The 13,981-nt window shown below is 43.0% G+C and overlaps 1 protein-coding gene across 1 annotated transcript in view; it reads left to right on the top strand.

Moving 5' to 3' along the window:
• DTWD2 (DTW motif tRNA-uridine aminocarboxypropyltransferase 2) overlaps positions 1–13,981 on the top strand; it is a 121,866-nt gene that overhangs the window by 34,400 nt on the left and 73,485 nt on the right. Inside the window, exon 2 of the mRNA XM_086629865.1 lies at positions 11,008–11,098. Coding sequence (XP_086485991.1) covers positions 11,008–11,098 — 91 coding nt within the window. The remainder of the gene's footprint in view (positions 1–11,007; positions 11,099–13,981) is intronic.

Here is a 13,981-nt window from a genome sequence, read left to right as displayed (position 1 = left end):
AGAATCTTTAAACAAAAGAAAAAGGCAAAAATCCTTTTCTGCCTAGGTGGCCTTTCTCGGGACAAAAGCGGCTTTTGTGATGGTGGAACAGAACTTCTCTTGTTCTGCAGTGCTTCCTGTCGGACTGATGTAGGCGGGTAATGTCAGTTTCATGTAGGAATAACGTGTTTTTTTTTGTCTTGGCACAATAACCATTAGATATCAAATTGAAAGTACAGAAATAAGTCTTGTGCCCTTAGGATGCTGTTGTAAAAGTAGGTATTCAACTTAATTAGGTACCTAATTGGGTGCTTAAAGTTAAGTAATGTATATACATATGTAAGTAATTAAATTCTATTGGAAAGTATTTTATTTGTCATGGTTTGTGCTCTGCTCCTACAAATCAAATTATAGGTAGAGTTTATTTTCTAACTATTTGAAAATGCTTGCTTTCTGGGTAATTTCCTTTTTTGCTTTGGTGTTTTTTTATTGGTGTTTTTTTGGTGGTGTTTTGGTTTTTTTTTTTGGTGAAGTTAACAATGCTTAAAAAAACTACCCATGAAAATACAAAAAGCAAAATGTGGAAAATACAAAAAGCATATGCAAAAGGGAGACTTGAAAATAAGTAAGTTATATCTATCCAACTTTGTTATAGTTAAACACCCTGAGGTCAGAACTCACCAGAAACTGTTTCCATCTGCTTATAAAAGCTAGTGAACAATGCAGCTCTTTGGATTGAAGTCACCAACTAACTCTTTTGGAACAGCTTTGTGTAGTAGATTTTCCTGCCTTAATCTCTCTTTAGTAGAAAATACCATAACGTGGAGAACTTTAACAACTTCTCTTGTTAGTGAAACCAACCATTTAATAACGGGGAGAAACTAAGCGATCGCAGTTAGTACAAAATTGAGTTTCCACTGAATCTGATGATCAAAAAGAGGATGAGCTTCTACTTAACAATCAGGGCATAGGCAACAAACCACCTCTGGGAGTATTTGCTGCTTCCAGGTTGTTAACAAAACTGTTTTCAGAAATTTCTGTTTAAATTGGTTACACATGAGAAAATTTGGGAAAAAAGCCAGTGGTGCAGCACTGGAGAACTTCTGAGATGAGACCCACCAGACATGGAAGCAAGGTTCGTTTCAGTTCATTCACAGTGAAGGTCCCTGGAATAGCCCACTGAATAGTGAAATTAATGACTACTTAAAGCCTGTCCGTTAATACAACAGAATATTCCAAATTTTTGCAGGATTAACAACAGGAAAATGCCAACACTAGAAATGCGAAGGAAAGATAGACAGCAGGCCACTGGAACAGTATACCAGAAACGTGCATGAGGATAATTTCCATTTTGTCATTATGCAAAGGCCATGGGCCTTTTAGTCTAAATATTTAAAAATACTTTTTCCAGTGCTTATTTTGATCAGTACCCATTTCTTCCCTTGTATTAACACTCCCCCCACCGCTTTGGATTTAGACTGTTGTTGTGTAGTCTTTGACTGTATACCCTATGGGGAAGGGATTAGTCGCAGCAGTAGGGGCAAAGAAGTAGGAGGTTTAAATTGCCACAACCTGTCAACAATTAAAGAGGAGCTTATCTGTTGTTACTGTTTTTTATAATGCTGCCATTTCCTGGTAAGTACTGATGTTTGACTAGGGAATGGTGACACTGTGGATTACTGTGGCTCTCCTTAGTGCACTGACCTGGGTGCGTGCTCTTGTGGGCAAGCAAGCGCAGTTTCAGTCGGGCTCACCAAGAGCTTGATCTGGACCTGTCTTCAGAATTCACTTCTGTAAATTGCGTCTACTGCACTGATTGCTTACTGTCTCTGGCGTGCGGCCAGCATACACACTGTTATCAGTAAAGATTGCAAAGAGGATGCAGGTGAAGCTGCGCTCTGACTCCCTAGCAGTCTGCTGAAAATCCTGATTTTATGGTTTTTAAGCTCAGAGACCTTTGTTTGCAGAGACGATATGATTTTAAGTGGTGAATATTAGCAATAGCTTCACTGTTAAGAAAATCTTTCATTTTGCTGAGTTATTCTATAACGTATGTGAGTAGCTATAGTGATGTGTGTATGTGTTTTTAATGTAACACCTTCGATTTCTCTATGTATAACTTTGATCTTAATTCTTTGCTTCTTTATTCTTGATCATTCAGCATATTAGTTTCACGCCAAGTAATATTTAAGGTAATTTCTTTAGATACAGTTGTTCTGCCACTCATTTTAACAGCTACATGCAATACATCAAAGAATTTTAAATAGTTTTCATTTTCTTTTTTCAGACATCAATTAGAAGTTCCTGATAAGGATTTTTTGTTTTCATACTACGTGTCTACTACATATTTCTGCATAGATAGAATTATAAAAAATGAACCCTATCATAAATGTAACGTGTTGCGGCCGAGGACGGGGAAGCAAGACGCATCAATATGATGAGTAAAAAGGCTTCAGCTTTATTCTGTGATACTGCTCTTTTTATAGCATAGCTCGGTTCTGTGCACGCTTTCATGCGCTGTACTTAGCAAGCTAATTGGTCTAGCACTACTGTTCACGCGACAAGCACGAGTATGATACACACTGTGATTGGATACAGATTTCTACATTTGTTACAATATTTTAATATTTTTGCAGTTAGTATGTTTTGCTCAGAATCTTGTTTTTCATAGTTTCATCCTTCTTGTTTTTTTTCCCAGGGACAGTGTGTTTTTCACAGCTTCAACCTACCTTCTTATCTCAAGGACAGTGTTCTTTTTATATTCGCTGATACACATTCCTTACTGTTAACACTTGGGCTGCAACATCTCCCCCTCTTTTTTCAAAAACGGCGTGCGCTATAGCTGACAAGCGTTGGGTCATACATTGCATTAAGCATGGTCCAAAAAGCAAGAGAAAGCCTAACAACAAAAGAGGCCCCAAGCACGTTTTGATGAGATCTCTCACCCAACCATCTATTCCCCAGGAAGTCAACCATCCATCGATGCCATCTACCTCTTTCAAGGCATGTAGTTTGTCCTTTAGTTGTTTAAGTTTTCTATGCACTGACTCTCCTGGACCTGTTAAATTCATACAATACATTCCTTCGATCTCTTCATAACCATGCCCATGGGCTAAAAGCAAATAGTCAATCGCTGCTCTGTTTTGCAATACTGCATGATTGACACTTTCTACATCTTTCGTTAATTCATCTAGAATGCTGGATGTTAAGTTTATCTCGTCACGAGCCCAGCAACCTAGTTGTTTTGCTAAGGTGAGCGCTTTTGCTGCTGCTAACCCTGGGAAAAGTGTGGAGGCAGCTACTCGTCCAAATTCACTCCAAAACATGGGATTGCCTACACTGCTACAGTCTAGATCATGTAGGCTTCTTTTTCTCCTGGTGTGATTTTCACTCCATTCTCTTAATAGGGATATATTGGGATGGAATAAGGCTAGTTGGCCTAAATAACAAGGACCTCCTTCTGGTTGTTTTGGAATGCCATTCCATGCCCTGTCTCCACAAATTAAGAAAATTCCTTCGGGCAACCTTCGAGGTTCAGTAATGTTGCTGCCATTGCAGCTCGAGTATAGAAAGCGAATTACCGATGCGCTGTCAAGATTAGAATCTAAGGTTGCCCATAGTTTCCTGTTTTTATTTGAGCTGTTTAGGTCTAATGGCAAAAATGAAAACCATCCTCCTATTTTCCCAGCGGTAGTGTTTGCATGCATACTACCAAGCAGGTCTAATTCTTCTGGATCAGACTGGAGGGAAGCATTAAGTGCATGAATAAGCCGGCATTGTACTGCTCCGTCATACTGTTGAGGGGTTGCTCTATAGATCGTTGTGGTATTGAAGTTGCTATATGTTAGGTTGGTGGCGTTTACTAGCCCTCTAAAGGCTGCCACTTTCCATGTTGGTACTCCTATGAGACAGGTACGGAATGGGCTTCCAATACCACCCAGGGCTAGGCAGATTGATGACTGGTTTGTTTTGTTAGCAATGGTTACCCAAATGTTGTCTCTCGGGCTGATGGAGTTGATTCCATAGGTCATTTGGCACCAAACTAAGATTCCTGTTACTATAGGTATTGTCTTACCAATAAACTCCTCCATCCTTGTCATGATGTCTACACTGCTTCTGATATCTGGTACCCATCACTTGTGTCTTTTGTGCTACTTCTACAACAGTCAGTAGTTTTTGTAACCTAAAGGCTGCGTATGCTAATATAGCTTCTTCTGCACTTTCAAACAACGCAGTTAACCTTTGTCGTGAAGCGTTCTCTATTCTAAGCCAAGCAGCGAGCGCCTGGTATGGGTTAATATCTAAAGCGCGTCTACAATCTGTACAGCCTTGCACTGCGTCACGTTGCGATTCATGACATATGCGACTACAACCTCCACACTCTATAGTTATAACCTGTAAATTTCTACATCTACACCTACAGTGCGTTAGCGGGTATAATTTTGCAGCTTTGCGCGTGCGTATCAGACTACGGATAAAGGCAAAATCTATCTCGTCTGGATCAGAGTCGTCTAATACGTTCTTTGGAAGATTTAGCACTTCTTCTATTCTTCTGCAGAGAGGTCCGAGTCTTTGGGAACTCCTGGATTGCCTCCGCCTTCGCCTTTCAGTTCGCGCGTTGGGGGACATCTCCCCCTCTTTTTTCAAAATGGCAGCGAGTCGCTTTACATCTTGATGGCACCGTTCAACAATAGCCTGACCCGTGCTGTTGTACGGAACACCTTTTCTATGTTCAATTCCCCAATCCGCTACAAATGCAGCACATGTTGTTCCTGTGTATGCAGGAGCATTGTCTGTTTTGATGACTTGTGGTAAGCCAAGGGCAGCAAATGCTGAAAGCCAATGTTGTTTTACACATCGGTGACGTGGATATGGCGCAGTGGACCAAAGGTGGGAAACTCAGTTACATCAGTTTGCCACACTCCTCTTGGTTGCAATCCTCGAGGGTTGGTGCCTTGCAGCGACGATGGCACGGGCTTGCGCTCGCGACAGTGCAAACTCTTTCTGAAGAGGTCGAGCAGATTGGTGAAAAAATTTGTGTGATCGATCAGTGACAGCGTTGCCCCTTTTTCTTTTCTCGCACGAATAAAACTCTGTGTAGGAGACTGGCAATTTCAGTTACTAGCATATTGTTTTGGTACAGCCTTGCAAAAGCAGTTTCTAGTATACTACTTCCCTTTCCGAGGGCCTTACTATTTCCACTATACCCAAGATTTCGCTGAGCAGGAGGGTGTCAATCGGCAGGGTCGTTGCGGAGAAGGGAGGCAGGCACGGCACCTTCAGGGCGTCCCCTGTTTATCCACACAGTGTGCTCTGCAGCCTCCCTCAGCTCCGCTCTGAGCCATCTCTTTTCACCCTTAGCAGAGTCTATGACAAAGGTACTGACACGGCGTTGCCGCACGCGTGGCCAGCGCGTGCAACAAGGCTGCCCAGTATGTGCTCTGCCGGCTAACAGCGGTTTTTGCGAATCGCAACATGTTGTTCAATAACAATCCTCCTAGCTTCTCTTTTCAAAGTTACGTGCTTACAACTAAGTCCAGTTAGTAATTCTTTGTCATTAATTTGGTACCAGTTAATTCTTTTCCTTCCAGTAGCTACGGGTGGAATCCATACACTTTCCGATCGGAGAAAAGACACAAAGCATATATACAAGCAACTTTCATACACATAATATACCTAACAATGAGAAACATAAGAACAGTTGATATATTAACATGAAATCTTCTATTACAAGTCTGTCCATTTGAACCATTCTCTTCATTCGGTGTTTCTGTGATCTCTGCTTGCTCTGCTAATTCTTGGATCTCCCCTTCTCTATTTGTAGTTTCAAAAGTCCTGGTTGGCTTTACGTTTCTTGCTGGTAACCAGTATGGACCTGTGGGAAGAACACAAACATACCCTCTTCCCCATGCAAGCAGAGACACAGGGCTATCCCATGAGTTGAGCCCAGCTTCTTATAACATGCTGTTGATTTTTCTGCAAAATGGCACTGGGTTTAAAATTGTGATTCACAGCCATAGTATGTTGCCTAGAAGCAGACAAATTAAGAAAATTTAAAACATATGTGGCTTTGTCCAAGGATTCTTGCGGGGAAATATACGGAAGACTGCCCCTTCTTTGTTTATCAAACATTTGTTTTAACGTTAAATGAGTTTGTTCAATAACAGCTTGTCCCATAGGTGAATGAGGGATGCTGGTAGTGTGAGTCACTCTCCAATCCTGTAAAAAGGCACCATACTGGATCACTGTTTGTCCCAATTTTCTTTGGTACTCCCATGGTTTTCTTCAGTGTGAGCAGTAGCAACAACAAGGGCAGAAAACATATCAACAGTTACATGCACATATTTAGATCGATTAGACAATTGAATATAAGTAATATCAGTTTGCCATAATTCATTGGCACATAAACCTGTTGGATTTACTCCTGCTGGAGTATTTGAAGGCACAATACATTGACGGTCAGGGTAGGCACGTACAATTTGCTGAGCTTGATTTACTGTCTGACCTGACAGAGAGCATCATCTACTACCAATTGACAAACTGTAGGCCTATTCATCATTCCTTGAAGCAGTACAATCCAATGATATTGTTGCGTGGGTCGTTCATTGTTAAGCACTGGAACTGAAAAGGCAAATCTAGGACAATCGTTAGGGTGTAAATAAATAAAAAAGTAAAAAGGTGAAATAACCCAATCTTTTAAATCAATCGCCATCAAATGCTAACATTCTGGAATCATAGTAGGATTTGGTACACCCGGTTGTAATGCACCCATTGGTGAAATGATTGCATTAATAGCTCTTAAATCTTCTAACATAAATCTCCATTTTCCTGATTTCTTTGGGGTAACAAATATTGGAGGGAATTATATGTCCTAATTTGAGCTGTTCATTGACTAATTTTTGAGTTCAGTCCAGTCACTCACCTTTTAGTGGCCACTGATCAACTCAGACCGGCTTGCCAGCTTGAGTCAGGGCTGGACATCAGTGATGTGTGCTAAAAATTTGAGGTTAGCCTCACATTCCACTGATTCAACAAATCCCGACCTCATAATGTACATGGGACATCAAAAACATATGGTTTCAAAACAGCTTGTTTGTTACCTGGGCCTACTACTAACAAGATCTGTGCACTCTGCTGTGGGATCTGTGTTCCACCTACTCCGATCACAGCTGCCAGGGCTTGTATCAGAGGCCGAGAGGGTGGCCAGTCAGGATTTTTCACTATAGATACATCAGCCTCTGTGTCAACTAGGCCAGAAAAGCCTTCCCATTAATGATTACTGTTAAAGGAGGCTGTGCAGCTGTGACTGTCTGTGTCCAAAATTCTTTTGTGATAGCAGAGTGACCTTTATTGTTGTTGTACACGCAGCTTTTATAGATTATTACTCTGGCCACGATGTGTCCATGCGGCTCTCACCCAACTGTGATTGATTACAAACAATAGTGCACGCACCTATTTTAATTTTACTATTGGCTATGCCTAAAAAGGAGCTATTTTTTACTTGCTAAACTAAACATCATTTTCTCACACACTCTATATCAACTTCCAAACTCCTCATGTCAACTTCTCACGCTCCCTGCACCAGCTGTTCACACTCCCTTTTCTTTCTCATCCTCTTTATCGGTGTTTCCCAACTTCAGAAAAGAGCACAGGCTTAAATCATCAAGGTCAAACCTCAACTGTAGCTGTGTGTATGATGCCACAACAACTCCCCCCTTTTTTGTTTTTCTGTGATCATTACTTGATTAACCGTACTCTGTACCGTCTGCTGGGAGCGTGACAATAGGCAGGGGGTGATTATTATTATGCATAAAAGAACTACTAGCAATATAATGTCTGCTTTATTAAAGATTTTAACCATCCTGTCAATTAAGAGCATTGATAAAGCAGAAGCTGTAGCATTAGTTTGTTTTGCAAGCTAACAACCCAACTTATTCAGTGTAGTTAACACCTGTGCCACTCCAACTCCTGGTGCAAATATTGAAGCTGCAATGATTTTAGCTGGTTCCCAAAATTTTGCTTTATAGTGTTTCGAGCCCACATTGTGACACGCCTTTACTAAATCTGCAATCGTTTTTGCCCGATTTCTGATAAGATCAAGAGCTTGTTGACAGTCTGTGTTAGCATTTTCAATGGCCAACTGGAATACCAACACATCTGCAGTAGCCGGATTTTCTGTTTATCTCTGAACTGCCATTTGTAGCTGATCAAAGAAAAAAAAAAAAAAAAATGCTCATAAGGTTCCTGTGCTCCCTGCCGAATGGAAGCAAAGGAAGCCTCCCCTGTCCCAAAAATCAGGGACACGTCTTAATGCTCTCGTAGCCAATTCAGTCAGCTGTTGGAAAGCTACTTGCTGTAACCCTGCCTGTGCCTAATTTTGACATGAGTGACATTTTATTCATCCCAAAATGTTTAGCTCTCGATTTAAGAGATTTAACACCTATAACACTTTAGCTATTGTTTCATTGGGAGATTTCCCCATCATTCTTGTTTCAAAAGCATATTCTCCAAAGTACCATGTGCGTGTTCTATGATTGGTTGCCCAGTAGGATTGTAAGAAATACCAGCAACATGCTCAATACTTTATGATGACAAAAAGACATATGGCTGATAAGAAGTGTATGCCAAAGTTCCTGCGAGCGTAAACCACGAAGATTAACACCATTCACTGGTGGCATGATCATATTTTAACAGCTAGTACACAATTGTACGATTGAGCGGGCTTGTTGTCGTGTTAAACCAAATTGTCACTTAATAGCGTCAGTATCCTGATGGTAGAAGTCCTGCAAGATTTTGCCTGTATTAACGAGTTTGGTACCAGAGCTGCACTCGTGAGAGGCTCAGCTCGCCTGTTCCCTTCTGCTATAGGCCCTGGAAGCGTGGTGTGCGCTCGCAGATGTATAATGGAATGTGCATGTTTACGGTTTTGCAACACTGATATTAACTGTTGAAATTGCTGGAACAAAAGAGGATTAGTTATTTCCCGCGATGCCGATCGAGACGATCCAAGTTACGATGTGCTGTCTCTTGGTACAACCTGGGCCACAGGCAGCGGCCGGGCGGGGGGGGGGGGGGGGGTCAGCCCTCCCTCGCCTCAGCCGGGCGGGGTGGCGATGACGACCCAGCAGCCCTGTGCCGCCCCCCCCTTGTTGTTGTTGCTCTTGTTGTTGTTGCCGCAGCTCCGGCCGCTCGCGCTCCGTAAGCGCCGCCGCCCCCTCCCGCCGAGGGGACCATCAGCCGCGAACGAACCGGCGCAGCGGGGCCCGCAGCGCGTCTCCGTCCTTTCCAGCCGCGGTTCGCTCCTGCACACGAGCGGCAGCGCCGAGGCAAACGCCGCCCGCGGCCCCGGCCGGCAGCAGCAGCGGCGTTCCCGGGGCGCCGCCGGGCGCGGTGGGCGGCGCGGCGCGGGGGTGCCGGTGTACCGACTTCGTTGGAAGAGGGGGAAAGAAATAAGTCTGTCTTTCGTTCGGGGCCCTGGATTAAAAGATTCGATGATGACTTTTCCAGGCCGGCAGCATCCCCACAGGTGGCTGCACGCCAAAATTTAACGTCTATAGTGTCCCAAGTCCTTGTCAGGTATATATTTGAAGAGCTTGCCTCCGGTACATGGGCGGATACCCAAACCAGGAGTACTGGGAGTTTTATCAAGTTAGAACTGTTAGTAGTGCTGGTTTCTCTAGCACTTTGTCCCAGTCGCTTACCTCCTCCTGTTGAGGCAGTTGTCGCTTATTTGTGTTTTTTTTTTTTTTTTTTTTTTTTTTTTTTTTTGTCGCTTACTTCTTTTGCATACCCCCCTGCAATCAGGGGCCAATATCTTTTTCCAAGTTTTAGTCCACGCTCCTCTAAGAAGCTTTTCAACAACGACAATGCAACGTCCCGTTCCATCATCTCGTTCCCAGGCTGTCATTGCAGCATTCCCATCCCGAACCAGACCTCGGTCTGCCTGACTCACCGGTCAGTCCGTAGCGCTACGATTCCGCCTCTCTCGGACGATCCGCCTCTCGGGCTATCCGCCTCTCTCGGGCTATCCGCCTCTCTCGGGCGCCGGGATGGCCGTCCTCTCTCTCGTCCGCGTTGTGGTCGTTGAAAACCCTCTTGATCACGTCGGGGTCACCAGATGTTGCGGCCGAGGACGGGGAAGCAAGACGCATCAATATGATGAGTAAAAAGGCTTCAGCTTTATTCTGTGATACTGCTCTTTTTATAGCATAGCTCGGTTCTGTGCACGCTTTCATGCGCTGTACTTAGCAAGCTAATTGGTCTAGCACTACTGTTCACGCGACAAGCACGAGTATGATACACACTGTGATTGGATACAGATTTCTACATTTGTTACAATATTTTAATATTTTTGCAGTTAGTATGTTTTGCTCAGAATCTTGTTTTTCATAGTTTCATCCTTCTTGTTTTTTTTCCCAGGGACAGTGTGTTTTTCACAGCTTCAACCTACCTTCTTATCTCAAGGACAGTGTTCTTTTTATATTCGCTGATACACATTCCTTACTGTTAACACTTGGGCTGCAACAGTAACGTCTGGGCTTTCATGTGTGTATACTTCTAAAATTTCCTATTGTAATTAATCTATGTATTTATTCATCTATACATTTAAACATTATATCTATTATAAGTATCATGTATTCTATTATAATATTTTATCGAATTGTTGGAACACCACCTTGGTATGAAAAGCAGTAACAGACTTCTCTGATTGGGGTATGGATACCAGTAAGTTGCTCTTCTTGAAAATAATGAAAGGATTTTTAGAATGCTTCAATCCTAACCAGACCACAGGAGGAGTCTGAACACTGTTCTCATAACTCTGTTTCAATGAAAACCTTGCTGCTTTATTTTTAGAAACGGAAAGAGTTTCAAACTGAAAATTCCATCAGGTTTTAATACACTGTGTCATAAAGGGAAGATTGTAGTGTGCCTCTTGGGAAGTGCTATGTATTTATGCAACATATTTATACCACCTTTCATAAATTGCTGATTACTTTTATTGTTCTCTCACTTCCTGCTGTCATGTAGCCGTCCCCAGAAGGTGTGTTTATGTCCATTCCTGCCAATACATCCGCTAAAGGTCTCCACCTGCTTGTATATAATTCAGCATCCAGCAGAGGTGAGTAAGGCTCTGGTAATTGTTGGAGTTCGGCTGGAATCTTAATGCAACAAGTAGTAGGCAAGAGGAATCAGCTATGCTGTTGACATCATATAATAATTTTTTGTTTTAAACTTGATGATTGAAATGCCGGTTCACTTGAGTTATTGTATTTTTTATTCAGTTCTTCTGAATCATTGTATCTTTTGAAATCACACCTTGTTTCTGCAGCTTCCATACACGCAAGACATCTTTTCTTATCTGAATCATCCTGCTAGAATCTGAAGTCTACTTGCCTTGTTACAAGTTGCAAGAATTAATCTTGGCATGATGTCTCACAGAGGGGCTCAGAGTTGATCCAGGGAGGAATGTGTATTCATTATGGCAGTGGTCTTTTATTGATGTCAGTGTTCTGTTAAAAATATGAATTAAGCAATTCATCTTAGTGATGACCTTAGCTGTTTAGCCAATGAAAAAGTATAGTTTAGCTTCAGAACAGTATGTTTTGGTTTACCTAATAGGAGAATTTATGGTGGTATTTTCTTGTCTGAATATGGTGGTGGAAGTTGGACTGCAGTTACACAAATCTGGATAGATAGTGGGTCTACAAATTAGACTGTGAAGTTCAGAAATCTGTACTCTTCTGGTCCAGCTATTTACTTGGCATTACACAGTAGCAGAGAGTCTTTGCCTGAAAGAACTTAAGCAGAACATAAAAGAGCAAGTTAGAGGAAGGTGTTCTCTCACAGAGAAACAACACGGAAGGCATGACACATTTGGTCCTTAAATTGGAAAGCTGTGATTTTTAATTTGCTACTTATAATGAGACTACTGTTTTGTGTTACTTCATATTTCGAAAGTACTCAAGTGTCGCAGCTGGAAGGCTTCAGGTGGCTCCAAGTAGACCAATGCTCTAATGCGAAGGCTTCAGGCTCTACTCTAAGGAAGGCCCACACTCCTCCAAGACTCAGGAGGAAATGCCTCGCCCTTAAGAGTAAACGCCCCGCCTTAAATAGTCAGGAGTCACATGGTTTGCTAGATGGGTCAAGGCTATTGGTCACTTGACCATCCATCTCCCAGAGTGATTGGCTGAATGCTACAGCACCTGTTTCAAGGTAACTTTCCCAGTGTAACGAGCTACAGGTGTTTCTTAGTTAGCCTGCATAGGGAAAGAACTTTCACAGGATGCTGCAGCAGCCAAAAGGTTTCTCCACAATTCCCCCTTTTTGTTTTAACATTAGTTTAAATCAAGCAGGGAGATTTTTCAGCAATACCATGGGAGATACATCTAGCAAACCAGTCATACATTTAGTTATTAATTCTAACATTCTGACTCCGACGGAGACTTGAAATTTAGTCTCTACTCGTGGAAGGAACAGGTTGATGGCCGATGTCATTATTTCCATTAGAAGGGTCATTTGATGGATGATCTCCGTTCTGGCCATCATTTGGATGTTGCCTGTTCTGTTTCTGATGTTGCAGGTCAGGGCGGACGCATCTTGCGGGTAGCCATCGTATCCCAGTATCTGTGGAAACGCAAGCATACCCACGACCCCAAGCAATAAGCTCATATGGGCCTTCCCATGTCTTAGTGAGTAGGTCCCGTATCCAGACTTTTGCTCGGGGCAGGTGCGTCTCGCCTGAAGACTGCAACGAAAGAAAGTGATTCAAAATAATGGGATTATTTGAATTTGATGGCACCGTAAGATGGTTAATTGTATATAACGCTTTTTCTAGGCGACTCTGTGGGGTTTCTCCATGCATTCCCCCTTTTTGTTTTTCTAAAACACGCTTCAAGGTGCCATGAGCGCGTTCAACAATGGCTTGGCCAGTAGGAGAATGCGGAATACCCAAAGTATGATTTACACCCCATAGTTGTAAAAACTGCCGCGTCTTCTGTGAGACGTAGGCCGGGCCATTATCGGTTTTTATAGAAGAAGGCACGCCCAAGACCGCAAAAGCGAGTTTCCAATGGGCAATGGCATCGCAACTTTTCTCCCCAGTATGAGCAGTTGCCCACATAGCTGAGGAGAAAGTGTCAATAGACACGTGCACATACTTAAACCTGCCAAATTCAGGAACATGCGTTACATCCGTCTGCCAAAGCTGCAGGGCCTTTAGGCCTCTGGGGTTTACCCCCGATGGCAGAGGTGCCGCAAGTCCGTGGCAGTCAGCGCAAGCGCTGACAATGTCCCGAGCCTCAGTGGGCGTTAAGTGGAACTGTTTCTGCAGGGTATGTGCACTTTGGTGGAAGAAATTATGCGATGCCTTGGCTTGTGCGATCTTATCGGGCTGAGGTGCTACCCATGCGGGGTTAGCTAGCATGTCAGCCCTGGCGTTGCCTTCCGTTATAAAGCCTGGCAAATTAGTATGACTATGGATATGCAGGATGTAATATGGGTGAACTCGATCTTGAATTGCACACCATAAGGTTTTTAACAGAGAAAACAGAGCCGCATTATTCACTTCTTTTAGAAGTGAACAATCTAAGCGTTGCGTTATATCAGCCACATAAGCAGAATCGGTGACCAAATTCAAAGGTACCTGCGAGAACTGTTGAAAGGCCATGGCAACAGCCCTCAGTTCAACCAACTGGGCTGAGCCTGACTCATGGCCTTCCAGCACCTGCCACTCAGATTCCTCCTTCCAGGTAACAATAGCTTTCCCAGTTTTCCCAGACCCATCAGTGAAGACGGTGGGTCCTTGTACTGGCACTCGGCTATTTTTTGGCCGCAAGGTAAAGCTTGTCGATCTTGCCAATTGCAGCAATTTATGGCTAGGCAGATGGTATGCAATTTGTCCTGAGAAATTTTCCAGCGCACTTTGGAGAGGAGCACTGTTAGTAAGGCTCCACTCAAAGTATTCCTGCTGTACTGGCAGAACAATTATTGCAGGATCTGCTGC

The sequence above is a fragment of the Tauraco erythrolophus genome, chromosome Z (genome assembly GCF_009769465.1).
Source record: "Tauraco erythrolophus isolate bTauEry1 chromosome Z, bTauEry1.pri, whole genome shotgun sequence".
Lineage (NCBI taxonomy): Eukaryota > Metazoa > Chordata > Aves > Musophagiformes > Musophagidae > Tauraco > Tauraco erythrolophus.
Note: the sequence above shows the minus strand (reverse complement) of the source record. Positions and strands in the feature narration are given on the sequence as shown.